The following is a 24,370-nucleotide window of genomic DNA, read 5'->3' as shown; positions in this document are numbered from 1 at the left end:
AACTGAAATTTTGCATTATTAATTATGGAGATTGTTCTCCAATAATACAAGGGATGCTCTGAAATTAATGCCTCCTATTTCATTATGTTGGTCCACAATGGCAGAGGTGGATATTGGTGGTATGGAGTTGGGGGTTGAACCTTTCCACCAGTATTCGGTTACATTTTGTTGTCGTCTAGCAGATGGCAGCCTGACAAAATGGTGTCTGACATGGAGGTGTGTGTGAAGCAAAGGTGTGTTGTTGAACTCCTTCTTGCAGAAAAAAATGGCACCCATTGACATTTGTCCATTCTTGCTGACTGTTTATAGAGGCCGAGCAGTAGATTTGTGCATGGTGAGGCAGTGGGTGGTGCATTTCAGTAGTGAGGTCAACAACAAAAAAAAAGAAGCAACGTTCCAGACTGCCAAGAAGATTTTTATAAGCACAGCATGCAGGCTTTTATTGGTTGCTGGTAAAAATGCACAGCTAATAGTGGTGATTATGTTAAAAAATAGTGTTTAGTAGCCAAGAATTTTCTTGATCAAATAGTGTTATTGTGCTCTTTATTTCCACGGAAATAAATAGGAGGCATTATATTTGGAGTAACCTTCGTAGTAGAGTGTATCCCAGTTATTTCAAAGGATAGAATCATAGATTAGTTTTGATTGGAAGGAACCTTTAAGATCGTCTGGTTCTGACACCCTGCTATAGGCAGGGATACCTTCCTCTGGACCAGCTGCTCACAGCCCCATCTAGCCTGGCCTTGAATGCTTCCATGGAGGGGGCGTTCACAACCCTGAGTACTAACTTTATTACTCTTAAATTTAAGAAAACGTACTTTGAATGTTTTTAACCAGAATGTATTTGCTCTGCTTTGCAGGCAGCCTCTTGGTTTAGTTGGAAGGAATGATCCCTATTGTGCCTGCTCTGTTTCAAGTTTCCTTTGCTGCCTGTAGGGTTCTAATCTGATATTTTTCAACTATTCTGTATGTAATAATATATAAGCTCTACTAGAGCTGTTTTTTCCACATAATAGGAAATAATCTTTTGGTGCTAGAAGATGCTCTTCTTTTAGACTGGGGGTGTCACGCAACTTTAGGGTTATCAGTTGGATTGTAGTGCCCTACTGCTAGTGGTTAACTGTGAAGTTTTATGTCCATTAATGTAAAAATTGTATGTTTTGTGTAGGAAGAGTAATTGTGTTTTGATGTCATGTTTTGTTTTGTGTGTTTGGTTTTTTTTTTGTTTTTTTTTTTTTGTTTGTTTGTTTGTTTTGTTTTGTTTTTTTAATCCTTTACTAGATGTTTTGTTGGTTTGGTTTTTTGGTTTTTGTTGTTTTTCTTGCAATTTTTTCCCAGAACACTTATCATCATTGGGCGGGAGTCACTTTCACAGCTCAGCATTTTTCACAGAAAATACTTATGAGAAAAAAACCCCAATTTAGTAACTAAAAATCCCTTTTATAAAAAAGTAATTCTCCACTGAGTGTTTTTCTGTGCTTTTACCATGGATATGCTTTTACCATGGGTATCCATTTCTTAGAGCATCACAGTTTGCATGTTTTAACACATGTGCGATTCTCTGCAGTGAAGTTCTTATAGATAAATAAGATTTATCTTATAGATAAATCAAAATGAGCTGGTATGTAACACCACTGAAACGTGCATTTGGAATTTGTTTCCATCCTTTCATTTCTGTAACGAAAAAGAGATTAATATCTTTTCTGCAACAAAGTCTTTGTGATATAGTGACATGTTGTCTTTTTTTTTTTTTTTTTTTTTTTTTTTTTTTTTTCTCCAGGATTTTAACTAAAATACTTTTTTTGATATGCCAGGGGCATTTTTGAAAAATTGGTAGTTTATTTTCTTGAGGATTTCTTTGTCAATTTACATTCTTCTTCTTTTCTCGTCTTTTTCAGAGTTTGGATTCAGACAAGCCTGTGGCACCAGTGAAGAGATCACCTCTCCATCAAGAAACCAACCTTGCCAACTTCTCATATCGTTTCTCCATGTACAATTTGAATGGTTTGTTGAATTATTTACCTTCTATTTCTGTTTTCTATTTACCTTAGGAAAAGAAAAATCAAAAACTCTGTTTCAACCATAAATGAGAACATTATGAAACGTTTTCAGATAATGTTAAAATACACTGTAGCTAGAAGTGAGAATGTTTGATAACAGCCTTGTTTTCTGATGGCAGAGAATTTTGAATACTGTCCAACCTTGTCTTTTATAGCACCTAGTATCTAGGAATAGTAGTCTAGAATTTATAAAGAAAACTTGTTCTGGGATCTGGTCTTGTGAAAAAAGGAATTAATATGCATTTGTTAAACAAGAAGAAAAAGCATCTTGCTTTATGGGACAGAATGCATGCGCATAGCTGCAGAATGCTTTCATGTCAAACAAAAATTTTACTTTGTCTTAAAATAACTTTCCCTAGTTGTAATACAGGAAGCCTGTAATTTAAAGGTTTGAGTGTGTGTATAGTATTTTTTAGTGTTGCGGGTTGTTTTGTTTGTTTGTTTTTAAAGTAATTCACATTTGCCTAGCAAAACACATTTCAGTGAAAAGCTGAAGCATGATATACATTTTTACATGATATACATTTTTAGTCATATCTGTTCACAGGAGAGCAATTTCAACCTTTCAGATGTAACAAAAAATTCACAGGTTTCTCCTATCAGAAAATGTATTTAACCTATATATATATATATATATACACATACATATACATATTTAACCTATATATATTTATATATATAAACATACATATACATATATATGTATGTATATATTTTTCCTCTTAGACCAGTCAAGAGTACTAGTGCAAATGTTTATCAGTGAGGACAGGTTTTACAATATAGAGGGGGAGGGAAAATACTGCTTCTTTGGCCCAATATTTCAGCTATTAAATTCAATAACACAAAATGAAGAGTTGCATAGAGAAATATAGCAAACCTGCTCATACTAAAAACTCTTCTTTATTGCAGAAGCTCTGAATCAGGGGGAGACTGTGGATCTAGATGCCCTCATGGCTGATCTCTGCTCCATAGAGCAGGAGCTCAGCAGCATTGGGTCTCATTCAGCAAATAATACTGCGGTGAAACGCCTTGCCACAGATCCCAAAGTTCAGAAACCACCTACTAGCCGTCCTTCTACTAAGCATGGTAGTATGAAAGGACTGTCCTCTTCATCTGGTAAGGTTACTAAACCATCACATACCAACGTTTCTTTGGATGACATCACTGCACAATTAGAGAAAGCTTCCTTGAGCATGGATGAGGCAGCCCAGCAGTCTTTAGCAGAAGATGCCAAACCAGTAGTTAATGCCCAGCACAGAAGGACAGCATCTGCTGGCACAGTGAGTGATGCTGAGGTGCGATCAATCAGTAACTCCTCCCGTTCCAGCATAACTTCTGCAGCTTCAAGCATGGACTCTTTGGATATCGATAAGGTGACAAGACCTCAAGAGCTAGAGTTGTCATCACAAGGACAACCAATCACTGAGGTAATGTCATTAATTTAATAATCCTTTTGCTGTTTTTTTCTTCAAGCTTTTTTTTTTCTTCCTTCCCCCCCCCCCCCCCCACTTTTCTCTAAGGCTGATACTCCTTGCTAAATATGCTCCATTTAACAAAGCTGATTACAGATCAAGATTGCTTTTGCATGGGCTACACACTATGGCTATTTTTTTTGCTTTGTCTATCTGCAGGGAATCTTAATGTAAAAAGTGTTGTTCTTGTTTTTTATGAACTTTCCACATCTTTTCCTCTTCTATATCTACTCGTGTTTTAATGTTTTATATTTAATGTCTTTCTTCAATGTAAATCTTATATGCTGTTTTTGAGGTAAAAGAAGTGTACAGCACTGAAAAAGGGAATGAAAAGTTGAATGACTTTACTACATTCATGTTACTGTATGCTCAGATTACTGCATGTGTGTCACATACTGTGAATGTCTGTCTGGAGCCATGACAGCAGTTCACCACTTCTTAATATTCCTCTTAAATGTATGGCAAGGAGAACTCTTCCAAACAATGCCCAGCATGGAAAGCCAATTGTCATGGTAGAGCAATACAAAATCTGAGATTTTTGTTCCTCAGCATTGGTTAATCATACAGCATATATATATTTTTAATTGTTATTATTATTATTATTATTATTATTATTATTATTTCAGTAAAAACACAGTGCGTTTGAGAAATGTTGAAAGTGCTGGTGTGTTACATGAGGAAGTGGGGAAAATGTTCCTGTGAATTTAAGAATTTAAGGAGAACCAAAAACATGAGTTCACTTTCAGTTTTCTCTATACCAAAAAGAAAAGAGGAACAGGCTAAGTTTGTTCAAATCAATAATAAACACTAATTTGCATGAATTGTCCTTAAACCATGTCATTATACATCTACAAAAAAAGTTCATCTGATGTAAAGAGTGAGTGATGCAGACTTACCAGCTTCATGATAACTCATCAAGGTCAGACTTGAAATTTTCATTTGAAATGGTGAGAAATGTGTTACAACTTCTTACAGAAAAAGCTGATTATCAGTCTTTTCTATTATTTGTGGATTTGTGTTGAGTGTAACAAAATGGAGATAGATAGAAAGGTGTCCTCTTCTCTTTTGAAAGTTAAAATGCAAACCTTTTAAGATTTAAGCAGTAGAGCCCAGCCAGTGACAGTCTGATTGTATTGGTTTTCATTTGTCAGTCATTTTGTTTGTGTGATAAGACTTACTTTTCTTTTGGATCCCTGGCAGTCATGCAGAAATCTCTTTTAATCATTAATGTTGTACAATAATACGCTGTTATCACTCCTCAAGTTACAATGACTTTTTTTATTCCTTGAGTTCCTCTCTTTTGTAAGTTGCCTGGTATAAGAAATCTTGACTTGATTCACTTATTAAAAATATAAGCTGTTCTTGGTAGTTGATTTTGCAGGTATCAGTCTCAGATAATATCTAATCTACATAGATTAGATATCAACCTCCTTTATTTAAGAAGTTATATGCTGAGGCATCACTAAGATTATTCTTCCATTCTCCCAGTTTTTAGTTCTTTGCATGGGATGAATCAACAAACCACCTGCTCCACTTGTGTGACTGGGTATTGTTGAATCAATAGACACAGTTCCAGAAGTTGCTTTGTCTTCACAGAAAGCTAATCCATATTGCTGCAAGTGTTGCAGTTACTTTTTCAGTTGCTTTCTGAGCCCTCAGTCATTGACTTCAAGGCTCAACTCCTTCCTCCCTCCTCACAGAGCTATTTAGCCATTTGAGAGCTGTTTTTGTAAATTCAGTGATTGCTTCTCAGAAGAATGTGGCTATTGTTTCTTTGTCCAGATAAGTTGCTAAGATGACTCCTTCAAAGGAGCTAACCAGAAAGTGGTGTTAATTTGAGAGCCACATACTGTTCTGGAGAGCAAAAACCTTTCCAGTGATCAACAGTGTTGCTTTGTTCCACACTGTCTGAGCTGTCCGGTCATCTTAATTTCAGTATCCTGAGGAAAGTATTCATCCCTGAGATATTTTCTACCAAGTTTACAGAATTAATATTAAACGATTCATTATTAAATCTCTTACTTGATGGGACTTTTAATATGAGGCTGTTTTTCTTTTCTCACTGATAGTGTTACAGGTAAATGAGATTTGTTCAGAGTTTTGGCAGATTCAGTAGTGGTGATTTTTCAATCAAAAGAATGTTATAAAGTGGGCCAGAAACACAAGGATTTGTTGGTAGAATCGCTGGGCATCAACAAGGATTTGTTCATTTAGTGGCTGAAAAGTATTGCTTAGGGCTCTATTAATCTTCACGTCTAGGTTGTGGATCAAATCATTCTTCCTTATAGGACTGAATTCTGTCCTCTCACCCACACAGTTGATTTGGTTGTACTGTTTCTAATGAAGAACATCACTCAACCTGAGGGAGTAGCTTTGGGAGAAGACCTGGTGCCAATATGCAGGAAAAGAAAACTTGCAAAACACCAAAACCATGTGTCTTTTTATTATTTTTATTATGGAGAAACTGGGAGAAGCATTAATTCATGACTTTAGCAGAAGCATTTTTGATTTGTTATTCCCACCTAATGCTTTAAGTTTGCTCTTTTCATTTGGCCTGTCTTCCCTGTGGCCTTTCTGTACTTGAACTGACCTTTACGATTTTTCTTTGCTGCCATAGTTCTTATCAAAGAGGTCAGTGACTTGGCAGCTCTGCCCTTTTGACTGATCCACACTGTCCACTCCAGGCAGTGTAAGGACTTAAAAATAGATAAATAAATTTAAAAAAAAAAAAAAAAAAAAAAAAAAGTCCTTTCTTCCACAACTTAGTTTTATAGGAATCACTAGAGGAAGGGAATAACATAAAGTATAATAGAAGACTTCTGGCAGGAGGAAATGCTTGCCTGAAAAGGAACATTAAGCTTTGTGGCTACTGTCTTGAGCATTCTGTCTTAGAAAATAATTCTGCAGTGTGTTTGAGCCTCTTGACCTGGAAATGTAGGGAAATGCTATAAGAAGATGGCCATGCAGAGGTACACTGAAGTTATGTGTAGTCTGGTACCCTTTCTGACCAATGCTAGTGATAGATATTATGTAAAGATCTGCAGTTCCATAGCCACCAAAAATGATAGGGAATGAGGGAAGATTGCTGATGTGTACTGGTACGTAGGAGGGGGGAGTGCATAGCCAAGAGCTAGAGAGTATACATCTCTTAGTGATAATGGGATTCTTCAAATCTTCTTGCCTGAGCAGTAGGAAAGGTGCTTGTGTTCTTCCTTGTCCTAGCAGTCTGCCCTGTATGGGCTTCATGGTACGGAAAATGCATGAGCATCATGACAAATAGTGGTTCTCATTCTTCCTGTTCGCCAGGACCATCCTTGTTCTTCTAAATGTCCTGAATTTGTATGTGCCACTTTCTGGTTGACTGAAATTCCCTGGATTGTCTAAAATCACGGTTTTATTTGTTGCCATCATTATATATTTTCTCTCTTTCTTAATGGTTCTTAACACTATCTATTTGGACACTGTGAACATTACAGCAGAAATCTTTGAAGTCATTACTCTCAAGATCTTTCCTTGGTGGCACAAAGTGTTGTCTGTCTGCACTTGTGTTCTTATCTTTGCTCTACTCTAAGTGAGTAGTGAGAGTGAGAAATGATGCTTCCACCTCCTCAGTGTTCTGTCCCCTGCAGTTTACTCAGTTTTACTGCAGTTCTTTACTCAGTTGAAATTTGCTTTTCACAAAATTATTTCCAAATCCATGCTCAAACTGTATTCTTTAAGTTGATAGGTTGCTTTTTGTCTTCCATGTTTGTAAATCTGTAATGAGTGGCATCCACTTCAAATGTTAATTTCTGCTTATCAGATAGCTTACGTGAATGTAGAGCTGAATGAGTGATGTAGTAGCAAGAACAAGGGAAGAAGTGATGGCTAGATGAGTAACTTGTCCCCTTCACCTTCTGATATTGTTTCTCCATTACTTCTGTACCCTTGCTACCAGAAATTCTCTTATTGCAGTGGTCTGTGCTGGAGCAAACGGAGAAAGAAGAAGTAGTGGGGAGAGAATAGAGAGCTGTGTTGATCATGCTTGCATAGCCAGCAAGATGCCTGATGATAAAAAGGCCTGTTCATGATCAGTCATTGTTGTTGTCCTGCCTATGTTCAATGAAGATATCACAGATAAATTTGAAGTCTGGCATCTGGTCTGGCATAGTACAGCATCCCTCACCACCTCCTTCCCGACAAGGTGGAATTATTTATGTTTGTAACCCAGTTTGCATAACTGTGATATCCTGACTTGCGTATGAAGATAAATTTCTAGTTGTGTTGAAAATAGTTAATGGAAAGGCATAACTTGAAACACAGGTAGACCACCTTTCTCTTCCTTTTTTTCTTTTTAAAATTACTAGTCACAAAATGTGAAGTTAACAATAGAGGAAAATTGTGTATTGGTCATCCTGAAGCATTTCTTTGCCTTTCAATTCTGTTGTCCTAAGAAGCATGAGCAGTCTAGTTTTCAGATGTTCTTGAAATAAAGGTAAAATAACTCTTCACTTGCCAGTTTTCAGAGGAGGCTTTCAAAATATCTTCTGAGTTAAATATATCAGTCTGTGAAATGTAAGCAGTGTTTGTGTTCTGGTAATCAAATATGCTTAATTAACATTTTGAAGTTTATGCATGATACGATATTCTTTGTAGAAAATGAGCTAGAAGCCAAAGGTTAGTAATATATTCTTCCCATGTCTCCAAAACTAGCACCTATTTTTTTCCACATTATGCTTATGTAATCTGCAAAGAAAATTATGGAATAGAATATTGATTTATTTATGGGTAAGAACTTTTAGAATCTTCAAGGGACATTCTCCAAGTTTAAATTATTAGATACATATGGAATTGTATGTTTTAAAAAAGATGGGTTATGTCAAAATAAGTGAAAGGGAAAATAAGGACATAAGCATTGGCCTTGTATTGATAGGTCTTGATTCTGTGATCAGTATATCAGGCTAATTTCATGGCTGCGAATCTAGAATTTGCCGTGCAACTTTTTCCACATAGGAGGAGACTCATGAAATTGTAGCAGGAAACTGGTTAGTGTAAAAGGAGGAAGAATATATTTATCTTTTGGGATTTCTAGTCAGTTTTACCAGACACTGATGATTAAGCTTAAAAATTTCCTCCCTAGGAGGAACAGGAAAAGGGACAGTATAATACTTGTCTTCTTTGATGCAGCTGGCTGGCAGAATTTTCAGTTATGAGGTAATTTGTTACCATCGTGGTTTAATCCAGCCAGCCAGCTCTTGACCACTCATCTGCCCATTCTCACTAGGTGGAAAGGGGTGGGGGGTGAAAATTGGAGAGGTAAAAACAGCATGTTATCAACACCATTAATAGTCTAAAAAACAGCACCGTATGAGCCTTTGTGGAAAAAAAATAACTCTGTCCCAGTTAAAACAGTGACACTGAAAACAAAAGGTGTTGTTTATGCCGAAACGTTGTTCTCCATACTGTTCTGTGGTGTTCGAGTCTTCTGTGGACTACCAGATCTGCTGCCTCTGCTGCCTGTTGATTTGCACAGAAGCTTTTGTGGTAGCCCCTTGTTTGTATCCAGAAAAGTAGTGCTTTATTGGTAAAAATTTGCCTTTAATATTCTCATTATTTCTTCCATCGTGTCTTTCTGAGATATCAGAAACTTGATAATGTTTCTAACGTGCAGCTCTTGTGACTTTTTAAGATGAATGTGCATATTTCAAGCTTCATCAGCCTGCACTTTCCAGTTACTAGCTGAGCAGCTACCCTCTTCAGAATGCTTACAGTTCTGGGGATGAGGGTGCACATGTGCTGTTTTGATTAATAATGCTAAAAGTAGATGCTCTTCTTATCTGCAGTCCAGTGGTCTTCTTTATCCTTCTAGCTTTTTCTTTTACATCTTCACACACATTGCCTAGAGAAATTGCCATCACTGACTTCCATCAGTTGTGAAAGACATTTTAGATCAGGCACTGCCTAAGAAACTTCTTTTTTTAATAATTTTTACTGATTTCATTTAGATTCCACAACATTTTAGAGAGATCCTTGTTTTTGTGGTAGAGTTTACTAAGACAAAATTAGAATGCTAGTACAGACAAGCTAAGAAAATACTTGATTAGATGCTAGAACTGTTAATAGAGTAATCTACAAGAGGAAAATAAAACCCTGTAGATCAGTGACAATGTATATGTAGACAACATACGTCTCAGAAGAAGCCGATAGACCTGGGTTCAGAAATGCTAATGCTTGCACTACGATGTTACCAAATTTTGTCAAAATCACTGGTAGGAGTTGTACTTCTGTTGTAGAGCCATACCTTCGCTGGAATCTACAAGCTGTGATTTAGTAGAGCTTTTACAACTTTCATTTTTATTATTATTATTTTTCTTTTTATTTTATTTTTTTAATCTTATAATTAGATTAGGGAACAGAAATATCACATCTGTAGGAAATAAGCAACAGATGTCCTTAATTTAGATTGCCAAAATTCAAATTTGGAACAGATTACAAAATTGAGAACACAGCAGCGAACTGTGGGGCATTAAAATCTGAGAGGAGAAAGGAATTTATGTAGTTTACTTCCATTGCATATACTGTGTAATGTATGATAAAAGTTAGGTTTTGTCATATTAGCAAGGTCGTTTGAACACACAAAATGAGACTTTGTGTTCTGATGAAACAGCAGAGAACTGACCATTCAGCTGGGTCAGTACTGTGCATGCTGGTTGGTGTTTAGTCTGTAATGGTATAATGACGACTGTCTGTGAATAGAAATACACAAGTTTTATTTCTAGAAAACCAGACTTACAGCCCTGATTATGTTTCTCTATCTTGAAAATTTTACTTAATCTCATGTTCTTAAAAGTTCTTATAGGTTTCAGACCATCCATATTAGTGCTTTTTTTTAATCACTTAATTGTTTTCATATTTGTTTGGTTTTTTGTTTTTATATGGCCTATGCCCTCCTAATTGAAAGAGCAAACTGTGACTTTTTTTTAGCTCCCCAGCTATGCATACCCATTGTCTTCTAGTGATGGAATTTGTAATGAACTGATGTCTAATAAGTTTTTTTAGAACTGAGTTACAGTTTAGTAGCCAGCAAACATGGAAGATAAGCAAATGTTGCTTGAAACAATTACTGCATAACCTAAAACAAAAAAACAGGTTTGAACAAAACAGTTCAAGCTACACATTCATTACGTTTCTTAACTGCTTTGTCTTGTTTTCTTTGTTGTAAGTAGGATAATCTGTGGGATGATGTCTTCGTAATTCTTTCTGTAATTAAAGCAGTCCTACATCAGTCAACTGTAGTAAAGTTTCTGGGTTTTTACCCTTCCTTTCAGTGTTCTGTTTAAGGACAGGACAGACAACTGTTTTCCATGAAGCTACATTTCACCCTATTTTATTTTTTTTTCCTCCTGTGCTTTTTTCTTTTGAGAAAATTCCACTGCTTAAAACCTCTTTCCTGCAGACATACTTTACTAGGGATTTCATGTTCAGTTTGTATGCATTTAGGTTTGTGCTGTTGCTGAGCTAGATAGTGTTGCCCCACCTTGTGTTGGCACTAGTGTTTGTGCAGCTGCCTAGTGATTTGTATGAGCTCTTGGTCTTCCTGAAAAATAATCCTTCTGCATAAGTTGTTCCCTGATCTCTTGGATGATGTGGTAAAAATCACTGTTGACCAAATGAGAGGTGCATGAACCTATGGTTTAGAAAGGTTAGAATTGACTCTTGAAGCAGTTCTGCCTTAAAGTTCTTCACTGATAGTGAAACTGAAATTGAACTGTTTACCAGCATTTCCAATCGTTTCTGTCTGTCCTCCTGTTTCACAGGGAGCTTGTGTTCAACAAGAAGCCTCCACAATGTCTGCTCTCTCTTTTGAGAGGCATGTAGATGAACAAATAATGCTTCTCCTGCACATGGTTCAACAGTTTCTTAATATGGCATGTCCGCAGACTTGTTTCCGCAATTGCAGCAAATTTCAGTAGGATTAGGCTATAATAGCCAGAGCTGACATAAAGTTATAAGGATCCATAATAGTTAAGCAATACTTGCTGTAAGTTATTTTTTACTTCACTCCTGATACAGTTCAGAGGGGAGAGAGAAAAACAAAAACAAAAAACTGCTAAACACTTGGAGTTAGGAAAGTCCAAAATTCCAATTGCTTGTTGTGAGATGGAGTTGCACAAGTTCCAGGAGCGTTGGCCACTTGGGAGCACAGAGTAATAGCTCAGGATTGTCACTTCCAGTGTCTGGCTTCAATATGCTCTGCAGCAGCCAGGCATTGCAATTGTAAGAAGACTCTGCAATATTTAGTACTCTCCCAACCACAGCCCAAGCATTCTCAAGCTTGGCCAATCCTTTGTTCGTGGCTAGCTGCCCAATTGAAAGACTGGGCAGTGCCACATGAAATAACGCAGCCTTGAGGTTTTTAATTGTGATGGGCTAGGCTTCAGTGAGGCTTTGTAGACTACTATTCTAATTCTGAAGGCCCCTGCTCAGAAAAATGTAGTTAAGTTCCCATGGACCAGCAGAGTCACAGTCTTTGAGAATGTCACTGACAATAATCCATTTCATGGTCAGACATACAATGAATAATTCTGCTTTGAAGGAATTAATAGCAACTATCCTCTTATAGTAAACCATCACGGAAAATTTCTGTCTTGGTTATAGCTTGACATCTGAAAATATGTCTTATATATGGAAATGTCAGACAGTTCTGCTCTCTAATGGTGCAGCATTGGTTTCTAAGTGATGCCAAAACTAGATGATTTTGGTGATCTTTTCCAGCCTTAATGATTCTATGATTCTAAGCATCTGTATTCCTTTTCTGACATTATGATAAGAATAAAATGTACCTCCCTCCTTCATTTCTTTGTCTATCTAACCCTAACTGTAACTAAGTAAAATTAACACGCCTGAAATAAATATCTCTGTACCTTTGATGGAAAGGGGCAAGCACTGGATATCAGCTGGCGGATCTATAGGCACTAACTGGAAATCAATAGGTACTGTGATTATTTTAGGAGTGTAATGTTCAATTTTCAATCTGTTAGTAATCTCATGTATTGCTATCATAATTGAACATTTTGTGTCCTAAGACACAAATGTCCTTCCCTTCAGCCTTCTACTCTTAGGAAGGACAACTTTAGGGAAATAGAAAAATACTTCCTCTTCATTTCTTTTAAAAATAAATTACAGTATGAGGGTGCTTGGATTTAGAATAGTATGTTCAGCTGAAGAAGAGGTAAACCTGTATCCATTTGTTTCTTATTATGTTTACTAACTGTTACTAAAGCATATTTATGTTACATTCTAGTATGAAGAAGTGGAAACAAAGTATATAAAGCTATATGAAGTATCAGGCTGGCTTTTTGTTGTTGTTTTATTTGAAGAATTTAACTCACAACTGTTACTTATCATTCTCCTTGTGGGCTGACTACCTTGGTTAGTTTGCGTTTGTCTACAAATGTTTTACTTCAGTGTTTTATCTGAAGGTAATGATGGTTTCCACTCTTGCTATGGTTCAAGAACATGCTTGCATCCAATCTCTTTTTCCTTCCAATAGGAGGAGAAAACCTGAATCTCATCTTTCAGTCATTGACTTAAGTCATTGATCATGTATAAAAATTGGGATAAGGGATGCTGCAATTTCTAAATGTAGTTTGGTTTACTTTTATTAATTGTCATCACTTTTTTATTCCCTCTTCTGACTAAGAATAAAGGCTTTCTTTTCTTCCCCTTCCTTTTCCCCTCTTTCCCTTTTGCATTTTTTCCTCATTTTCCTGCTTTTTAAACTCTGTTTCTATGGGACATTCCATTAATCAGTCCAAGCATCCCATTAACTCTTCAGAAGAGGAAACAGAAATGACTCCTGTAAGTTACTATCACATCTATGTGTAGTTTCTATTTGTCGACAGTTGTATCAGTTTGCCTGTAATATAAAAAATCGCATTAATAACTTCAATTGAATCCACTGGTATCATGACAGCACAATAAGAATGTTATTACAGTTAGACTTTCTCAATCTGAAGTTGATTGTAACCTGTTTTCTAGCTAATAATTAGGGAAGCCTAACTGAAATATGCTTAATACACTTAAATTTTTTTTTTCTTTTCTTTTGAAGCTTAATTGCTCCTAGCAGACCATTGCAAAGAAGGCAGAAAATGAAATCTTTTAAATTACATGTTAATCATTTTGTAATGTGTGTTCTTACATGTTCCCCATGAAAACATAATCAAAGAATTTGCCAAGAAAAATTTTGGTTCTCACTCCCCCTCTCTGTACTCCTTTTGGGATGAAGTTAAAAACATATGTATATATGTATATACACACACGTGTGTGTATACACAATTCTTGAGTTCTCTTTTCAAAATAGTCTATTCTAGCTGTGTCTGCAGGTTGTCTAAAGACTTCAACATACTGATGTAGTTAATAACTGTAGGAGCTACCTTTTTAAGAAAACTTTGTAAGCGTAGAGCTTTTTATCGGACACTGCTCACTGCATTTTCCTTATTTAAGTTTAGTTCTTAGTGACAGAGGTAGGCTTTTTAATGAAGTTCTATTGTGTTTCTTAGCTGTCATTAATTAAATCCAAATTAGTGGCACAAGAGCGCCACCAGCTGGTTTAACTTGATATGAGTTATTGTTAAACTGCACTGGGAAAGAGACAACTTTGTTGCCAGGGCACGAGATGTGATTGTGATGGGAGTGGGTGGAAGGACAGCAAATGGGTTTCACAGTGGGTGACCAAAAATGTCTGACAAGTATTAATTAAAGTTTTGGTTTTCCTAGATTTTATTGGTGTTATTTCTTTGCCAGGGGAAGTACATCAGACAGAAAAGTAGATTATATATAGAAATTAGGCATTTGTTTTGTCAGAACTTTTGTTTTAAATTTGATCTCTAGAGTTAGGGAGGAGGGATGAGCCATCTAGGTCCTCATTGTGGCTCTCAGTGCAGTCATGGTATCTTAAGGCAATGTAACAGACTATTTATCTACCTCTGAACAATGGAGTAATCCTGGGAAGCCTGTATTTAAAGGCAGTATCAGTTCCCCTCAAAGCTTGATGTTTGATCTGGTCTATCTTCTAAAATAGACAAAATATTTTACCATTGCAGCTGTAGAGGAATAGCACCTTGCTCCAAAATGAAAAAATAAAAACAAAAAATAATAACTAAAAAAACAAAACAAAAACTTATGACCCCTGCCCACTTACTGTATGAAGTGATTTCTTTTTCTTTGGGTTTATGTAGATCAAACGTTTGAAGTTATATGCTCGTTGTTGTTTAGCTAAGCTATGTAATACCTCAGAACTCAGCCTTTCCTGTTGCTTTACTGCATTTTATCATTCTAACTTTTGGTTATCTGGAGTACCATAGAAATGTGTTACGTAGTATTAAGGAACCATGGTCAAAAGTTGCCTTTGCATAACTCTTTCTAGACATGTCTCTCCAGCTCAGATTCACATAGGTGTTTTGTCATCACACAGTAACTGCACATTTTGTTGGCAGTGCTTGTTCTTATGAAGTACCATTATTCTTAACTTCCAAGTAATTTTACTGTGGTTATGTTTTCATATTTTGTTGCAAGTCTGGCAAGCAGTGTTAGAATAGAATAAAAACTTATTACTGGATAAATATGGTACTGTACATAAATATAAGATGAGAACAGCCAAAAGGAGCAGTGATAGGACAGAGGTTAAATTATCTCCCAAAAGCTTGTCTATTGGAGAAATAATTTCCAGGAAATGGTATTTGCTTTAGAGATTCCTTATACTACATCCTAGGAAAGAGGTTGTGAATGTGCATTGTAATGTTCTTTTTATCCTACTGCACAATTCACTAAGAAGTAGTGAAGCAACTTGTCAGACATTGTGATCTGTGATTAGAAGTCTATCCAGAAACTCTTTGACAGAATTGCTTGAACTTGTCTCTCTGTAAGCAGTAAAATTAATCAACTTGGTAGTAACAGCTGAGACAGACACAGCCACAAGGAATGAAATTTGCAATATAGTGATGGATGGTACATGAGATACATTCAATATTCTTGTTTAACACAACAGTATTAGTCTGATTTCCTCAGCAGACTTGTGGCTGATGTTCTGTAGACCAAGCTGATGATTTCACTGTTCTTCTGTAATTGTTTTTGGAGATGATTCTTCAATTTTTAGGTTTTAAGAAACCTTCCTTACAGGTTGCTGCTTGTTTTATTTCCTCTTTTTGTACAGGTTAAAGTGTATTTTCTGTGAAACTTGCATAAGTTTTTACAAAAAGAAAAAAAAGTGGGCAAAAAGCTTAGTTGTAAGTAAAGTTTAGATTATTTATGGTGACATCTTTTTCCATAACTGAAAAAGTAATGGTCAGTGTAGAAGGCATGAAACCAGTTCCTTGCTTCCATGTGACAAGCTTTTAGTAACTTTGTACAGCAGAGGCTGAACATTCAGCTTCACAGAACTGTGCAGGATTTTTGAAGTAGATGTTTTTGTTCTAAATGTTCTGTAATAAGTTGTTTCTTGCAGAAAAGAAACCAGTAGCAGGTAAGCAAAGCTCTTAATTCTGTTCTGTGACCATGACTGCTTTTATTCTAGTATTAGCTTTGTATTATTTGGGAATGTTCACATTTTTATGGGAGGGAAATGAACAGAAGATGTAGGTGTGTTGTTGGTTTTTTTTCCACCCTTAAACTCTGCTTATCTTCTGCAATCAATACGCTATAAAATTATTGACTACTTTTGACCTATGTTCTTTCTCTTTCTTTCTGAACAAGCACTCCTATTTGGACAGGGAAACCTCCCTCCTTCTGAGAAACATTGCAGGAAAGCCTTCTCATTTGCTGACCAAGGTGATGCTTCTTCTTTCCACCTGCATGTGACTATTTCTATGTAGAAAGTAGCTTTTTGCAGTATGCTATACTCCTGCCACCCCTGCCCTTTTCAGGAACTATTATATTTACTGATATTATTTTCCTGTTTGCCCAAGGTGTTTTCGAAGAGCATTTTATTGTTTTTGCACATTAATAAATTTGTTCCTATTCCCACTCAATACTCTAAGAAAATAAAAAAGAGCTGCAGTGGAGGAAAATAGGTGAGAGTATTCTGTGCTGTTAAAATGCACTGGTATCCTATAAGAAAGTTTGCTCACTTTATGAAGATAAAAACTGTGGCAGGAAGTAGAAATAATTTATTTTTTCAAAAATCTATTTAGATATAATGTAGGCTGAGAAAGTTATAATAACACACTAGTATAACGAGCTAGGTGTGGACAAAGCCTAATGTAAGGTGGAATGATACAAAGATGATATTCAAAAGGTTATTATTTAAAATATACAAGATATTCAAAAGGTTACTTATAGGGAAAAACTCACCAATATGGATGCCTTTGCTGGGAAATACTGACACAGTCTTCACCAGGAAACAGTCTCCAAGAGATGCTGCCTTAGTGGTGGTCAGCCCTTAATTGAGGTCTAGAGGAGGTGGAGTCGAGCTCCACCCCTTCCGGGAGCACAGCTAAATTACTCTCACCTGTGCTCCCACAGCTGACCCTACACTTGCCTCAGCTGACTAAGCAGAGGTTCAGGCTGTGAGTACCAATTTCCCATACACTTAATCATAATTATGTTTTCCTCACAGGTCAGCAGTGTACTAAAAGGCCACAAATTGCCAATCATTTCTTCCAGTTCAATTTAAAAATTGTAATTTTCATATGTGTTTCCCTTTGAGACTAGAGTAGGAGAGGCAAAGCAAGCCAAAAATCTCCCAGATGAAAAGTACACAAAAAACATGCTGAAATGAAGTGTATGCACCTTCACATAGGTGAGAAAACTTTGTTTGATATCTGAGGTGTCAGGTATGTCTGATGCTATTTGCCTACTTAACACTTCTTGTGTTATTTTTCTAAAAGATGACATGGAGAAAAAAAATCTTGGGTAACCCTGAATATGCCAAGGGAGATTTTACAACTTCAAAACAATAGAGTGAATGTTTGATTAGCTTGAATAGTCTGTATTTTCCAAAAAAAGTTTGTTATTATGGAATTATTACTTCCTTAGATATCTAAAGAATTCTTCCCAGAATGTTCAGGGTGCATTTTGACAGCAGTTTTTGGATTTCTTCTAGAGGAATTTAGACAGCAGACAAAACCACATAGTTTTCTTCTTTTGTGACTGTCTCACTCCTAAACCTTAAGTCTATGCTACTTTCCCTTTAGCCCGTTAGCTTTCCCCACTCCATCAACACACACACTTCTGTACCCCCAGCGTCAGTAACAAAGCACACAGCCATCAAACTAGCAGATCTTGCTTTGTTGCAACATAAACCATAATTTTTCTTCCACCTCCATATGTTTTCATATCTTCCCTCTTGGTTATTTTAATACTGAATGTGTATTGGTTACCACAGGGAACTTCAGGTTTAAGAAGAAAAAGCAAAATATCAAGTCCATCAGATTTCATGACTACAAACTACTTTGCCTCAGTGATTCTACCAATACTCACAAAGTAAATTTTTTGGATTTTTAAGTCTTTGACTTGTCTTATTGGACTTCAAAGCCCTTTGAGTCAGGTGCTTATGATGAGTTTCCTGACACTCTAAGAATAATATTTCTTGGTAATTCAGGATTGTCTTAGTGCAGCTGAGCCCTCTACTGACTATCAAGCATATCGTTCTGGTGTGGATACCTTTAGTGGTTCCCAGCTGACCTGCTGTAGAGAGGTTTCTTTAGTAAAGTGATATAATTCATAGAATCATAGAAGGGACCTGTTGGAAGGGACCTTAAAGGTCAACTAATTCCAACTATCTTGCTATGAGCAGAGATGCATTCCACTAGATCAGGCTAACAAAAAGCTGCATCCCATGTGGCTTTGAACACTTCCAGGGAAGAGGCAGCCACAGGTTCTCCAGAAAACAATACTGTTTTTCATTTCAAAAACCTCCAAATCCTCCTCACTGCTGAGTTTTTATTTGTGTTTGGGACTGTACTGACCCAGGTGCAGGGCTTTGTACTTGGTCTTGTTGAGCAGCGTGTTTTTCATATAGACCTATCTTTCAAGTCTGTTAATCCCTCACAATGGCATATCATATATCAGGCATATAAATTGCACCACTGTACAGTGACAATAATGAAAAGATGGTAGTAAATATCCAAAAAGTTATTTACAGGAAAAACTCACCCATATGGAAGCCTTCGGTCTGCTGGGAAACGCCGAGACAATCTCCACCAAAAAACAGTCTCCAAGAAATACTGCCTTAATGGTGGTCAGCCCTTAAATGAGGTCTAGAGGAGGTAGAGTCAAGCTCCACCCCTTCTGGGAGCACAGCTAAATCACTCTCACTGGTGCTCCCACATCTGACCTGACACTTGCTTCAGCTGATTAATCAGAGGTTCAGTCTGTGATTACCAATTTCCCATACAACCACTCAGCTTAATGATGTCCAGGGTACACTCAGTCCCACTGTCTCTGTCACTCACAAAGGTGTTAAAAGATACCAGTCAGTACAGACCCCTGAGGAACACTGCTCATCACTGATGTCAACCTGGACAGTGAGCTTTTGATCACAACACCTTGAATTTGACCATCCAGTCAATTCCTTATCCGCCAGGTGGTCTGTCCATCAAATCCACATCTGTCCATTTTAGAGATAAGGATGTTGTGTGATGCAAAGCATTAAATGCTTTGCAGTCCAGGCAGATCGCATCCTTTGTTCTTTTCCACTAATGCTGTAATCCCGATGTAAAGGCTGCCAAGTTTGTCAATCACGATTTGCCTTTGGTGATGCTATACTGGCTGTCACCAGTCACCTCTCTGTTTTCCCTGTGCCTTATGGATCATCTGCACTGTGATCTTGCTGGGTAGTGAGGTGAGACTGGCTGGCCTGTAGTTCCCCAGGTATTCTTTTTTTCCCATTTAAAAATGGAGTTATCTTTCTCTTTTTCTAGTCATTTGGAGCATCATTGGACCGCCACAGCTTTTCAACTATGGTGAAGTGACATTGTTGTGACATCAGATAAGCCCCATTAAGAGAGATGCCATCCTAAGGAATAGGACTTTTCTTTGCAATTGCAGTTAGGCGTTAGATCTATTAGATGTGTGATCATGTTGCAGCTTTATGCTGGTGTCTCCAGCCTGTCAATTAGTTGTTTTATGTCTTACTGTTTCTTGTATTCTTCCCCTTCCTTTATCTACCCCTTATATTCACAATTAGGAGATGAGGAGAAAGACAAATATAGTTCTTGTCCTCTGATAATGTGACTACTTTCAAAAATTCTAGAAAAGAACCAGGTTCTTGTTGCATTACAGCCATGTCTAGACACGATTCCTTCTGCAGCACAGGGAAGATCAGAAAAAATAAAAATAATCTTTCCATTGTGCTGATTTCTTAATTTTTTAAACGTAGTTCTGTGCTTTATTGTTCATGGCATTTACTACACTCCATTCTTCTATTCCAACAGAAGTGAATATACATCAGTGAGGTAAATTACAGAACATTGAAAGCAGTGCAGTTAATCTTTAATGTCTAAGTTTAAGGCTTGTTTGGAAGTAAGCCGTCTAACTAAGCTTTAGAATTTGAAATCTGTAATTTTGTATGGCTATGAAGTACATAGTAACACAGACACTGGTTTTGAGAGTGTATTCAGAGCTTGAGTATATCCTAGCCGAGGGTATGCAAACAAGAAATAAAATTCCATGTCACATTTCTGAGTTATCAGTTATTTAACTGCTTTGATGTGTGTGAAGCTTAGACTACATTCAGGAAGACAGATGATGGTGACTTAGTGATGTAAAGCTTCGGATATGAATGTCAGCATCTTCAGAAAATGTCTAGTAACATCTTTCTCCTCTTGTTGACCTGAAAGCTTGTTATGAGTGCAGATTGCTCTGGTTTTGTAGGTTTTGGTTGCTACACTGTAATCCCTCCAGACTTTACAATAAATCAGCTGTGAAGTGGTCTTCAGGCATCTCAGGTCAGTCTGGTTCAGATGTGCTTGTTACTGAATCTGTGTAAGTGAATGCAGTACTTTTTATCCCTCTCTTAAGTCACTACTGATTTTGTCAAGCAAAATGTTTCCTGAACATCAGGAAAACTCCATGAGGTTTACTGAGAGCTGGCACAGGTTGCTCAGATAGAATCATAGAATTACCCAGGTTGGAAAAGACCTTGAAGATTATCAAGTCCAACCGCAGCCTAACCAGTACCCCATCTCTAAAAAAACCTCTGCTAAATCATATTCCTGAGTACCACATCCAAACAGTTCTTAAACACATCCAGGGATGGCGATTCAACCACCTCCCTGGGGAGCCCATTCCAGTACCTAACCACCCTTTCTGTAAAGAAGTTCTTCCTAATATCCAACCTGAACTTGCCCTGGCGCAACTTGAGGCCATTTCCCCTCGTCCTGTCACTTGTCACTTGTGAGAAGAGACCTGCCCCACTCTCACTGTAAGAACCTTTCAGGTACTGGAAGAGCGCGATAAGGTCTCCCCTCAGCCTCCTTTTCCCCAGACTAAACAGCCCCAGCTTCCTTAGCCTCTCCTTGTAGGGCTGATTCTCCAAGCCCTTCACGAGCCTCGTTGCCCTTCTCTGGACCTGCTCCAGTACTTCCATATCTTTCTTGTGCTGAGGTGCCCAAAACTGGACACAGTACTCGAGGGAGACCTCACCAATGCCGAGTACAGGGGCAGGATGACTTCCTTAGTCCTGCTCACCACACCATTCTTGATACATGCCAGGATGCCGTTGGCCTTCTTGGCCACCCGGGCACACTGTCGGCTCATGTTCAGCCATGCATCAATCAGTTCCCCCAGGTCCATTTCCTCCACACAGTCCTCCAGCCACTCCGCCCCAAGCCTATAGCGCTGCCTGGGGTTGTTGTGGCCAAAGTGCAGGACTCTGCATTTGCTCTTGTTGAACCTCATCCCATTGGCTTCAGCCCAGCTCTCCAGCCTGTCTAGATCCCTCTGTAGGGCCTCGCTACCCCCAGGCAGATCCACACTCCCAGCCAATTTAGTGTCATCTGCGAACTTACTGAGGGTGCACTCAATGCCCTCATCGAGGTCATCAATAAAGATATTGAAGAGGACAGGCCCCAGCACCGACCCCTGGGGAACACCACTCATGACCAGTTGCCAGCTGGATTTAACTCCATTTACCACCACTCTCTGAGCCCGGCCCTCCAGCCAGCTCCTTACCCAGCTGAGAGTGTACCCATCCAAGCCATGGGCTGCCAGCTTCTGCAGGAGATTACCATGGGAGACAGTGTCAAAGGCTTTGCTGAAGTCTAGGTACACCACATCAACAGCCTTTCCCTCATCCAGCAGATGGATCACTAGATCATAGAAGGAGATCAGGTTGGCCAAACAGGACCTGCCCTTCATGAACCCATGCTAGCTAGGCCTGATCCCCCGGCCATCCCGCACATGCCATGTGATCTCCCTCAAGACTATCTGTTCCATAACCTTCCCTGGCACCGAAGTCAGGCTAACAGGCCTGTAGTTCCCCGGATCCTCCTTACAACCTTTCTTGTAAATGGGAGTCACGTCGGCAAGCCTCCAGTCTTCTGGGACCTCACCAGTCAACAAGGAGAGCTGGTAGATGATGGAAAGCGGCTCGGCTACCACCTCTGCCAGTTCCCTCAGCACTCTAGATAGGTTATGGAGTCTCAGTCCTTGGAGGTATTCAGTAGCCTTTTGGTTGTGGTCCAGGGGAATCAGCTGTAGGTGACCCTGTTTGAGTAGCAGGTTGAACAAGCTGACCTCAACCATTCTGTGATTCTCTGTAAAGTGGGAAGAGCAGGTTTCCCAGAGATAAATACATTTTTAGATGTGGACAGAACTAATTGTTTCATGGCATATGATGTCCTTCTTCTTCCTTTGCCTTGTGCCCAGCTATGCAGGACATTTGGAATTACCTTCCCACTTAACTGTTAAACATAATGAAGTGCAGTTTTCCTGGGAAAAACTAAACGTCTTCTTGCGGGTGGGAAGTAACAAATAAATGAACTTATTTTGCTTTGATTTCACACACAATTTTTGCTTTACCTATTAAGCTCTTGTTATCTCTTGCCATGAATTTTTATGCTCTTATCCTTCTCTTCCTCATCCCATTCAGGGGAAGTGAAGAAGGAGCTGTGTGGGGTTTAGCTGTGTACCAGTGATAAGCCCACAACACTTAAATACTTGTAAACTTTGATCAAACGCAAGAGGCTCTGGAGTGGTTTGTAGACATGCTTCTGCACCAAAGTCTGCACCAAAGGGGGGGGGGAACAATACAAACCTGCATTCATGGGAGCTATTAAGACTGAGAAAACAGGTCTGTGCTTTTCAAATGATTGATGGACAGTGTGTGGTCTTCCTAAGTTTTTCTCCTCCCTTCCAGTTAAAAAAAAGTAAAAATCGCAACTTAGTGTGTCCTTGTTTCCATGTATGTTGTATCATCATCATAATTTAAACATTTCAGGTGAACTGTTGTCTCATGCACAGTCCCCAAAAAGACCCTACTGCTTTTCCATGCTTATTAATGCTATGGAAATGCTGGGACAGGAGCCATAACTGTGCTGGAGTTAGAGAAAATGCTGTACTGAGCTGGGAAGGGAGAAAGGGCAGTATGTGGAGAAAGGGCTTACCACCTTAGCAAGGGTGGGCTTCTCACTGTGGAAGTGGAGCTTTAGAAGAGAGTAATGTCTTTCTTTCCCTCTTGCTTTCCTTGATTGATTGTAGGTTATTCTTGGTTATTTGGAGGTGAAAATGCAATTTATAAGATGTTTGAGAATGGTAAAGAGCTAATTCTGCAAACACAAGTTCATTGTTCATAAGTGGAACATGGCTGCTCGTTGTTTTTTAGGGTGAGAGTGTTGTATGAATCCTATTGAGTTTGTCAGGAGATAAAAAGCTATAGTTAAAACTGACTTGGAGTTGGGGCAGGGGAAGGTTCTGTTAACTTATGCACTCTAGCTTTTGCCTTCAAGTGCTGATTACATATTCACTTGTTCTCATAAAAAGTAAACAGAAAGCTCTTCAGTGATATTCTGATGGATGCAGGTGAGATATAGGACTAATAAAAAAGTCTTGAGGTTTGGGAATCATGTAGAGATTTAAGACCAACGTATTGTGGCATTGTACTCTTTAGTTTGCAGTACGTTAAAATAAAAAAGTTATTACCATGAATGTATTGCAAAGCATTATTTAAAGCAGGCTCACTTTGGTCCATAACTCCATGTAATCTCATCAAGGGTCAGATCCAGTGAAGGCTCATGGCCTGAATGCAAGTATAGCAGTACACCCGAAGTTGTCTTTTAAAGAAAGAATTTATGTAGTAATTGTAGTGATGCGTACTGCTACTAGAACAGTGTCCTTTTCCCTCTAGAGGTGGAGAATTCACACTGCTCTGTGTCTCCTTTATATTTATATGCCACATGTGACTGTAAAAGCAATCCTGTCGAGGTGGGAATTCTGTTGAAAAGCAGTGTTTATGCTGCGTTAATTTTCAACCAGGTCACCTCCCCCATGGTTTTTGTGGTCCTGGCAGCACTGTGAGATAGATGCATCAGCCATCCCAGGGATTTGTGCTTGTACCTGTCACTTGTGAAATCGTGACCTAGGCAACAGTTCTGCTTGCCGTTTATATGTGCATTTATTGACCATTTGGCAGCATAACTCGAATCACTGGTACTAAAAGTGAAGGGGAGGTTTTGGGAGTGGCTCTCATGGGAAATATGGATGAGTGGTTCTACTTGGGCAGTTAAGAATAGAATAAGTCACTGTGAGTTTTGAAGAATCCAGTAGTTACTCTGTCATTTAAGTGATCAAAATAGATAGTTCTTTCTCCTGCTCTCCTGGAACAATGTGTCAGCAATGCTGCAGCATTGGTCTTAAAACGAA

General features: G+C 38.2%; 1 protein-coding gene across 1 annotated transcript in view; it reads left to right on the top strand.

Moving 5' to 3' along the window:
• Positions 1-24,370, top strand: part of RAPH1 (Ras association (RalGDS/AF-6) and pleckstrin homology domains 1) — a 93,098-nt gene that overhangs the window by 34,300 nt on the left and 34,428 nt on the right. The window contains 2 exon segments of the mRNA XM_072341500.1: positions 1,899-2,004; positions 2,970-3,487. Coding sequence (XP_072197601.1) covers positions 1,899-2,004; positions 2,970-3,487 — 624 coding nt within the window.

This window comes from Excalfactoria chinensis, chromosome 7, assembly GCF_039878825.1.
Source record: "Excalfactoria chinensis isolate bCotChi1 chromosome 7, bCotChi1.hap2, whole genome shotgun sequence".
Lineage (NCBI taxonomy): Eukaryota > Metazoa > Chordata > Aves > Galliformes > Phasianidae > Excalfactoria > Excalfactoria chinensis.
This window is presented reverse-complemented; position numbering and strand designations above follow the sequence as displayed.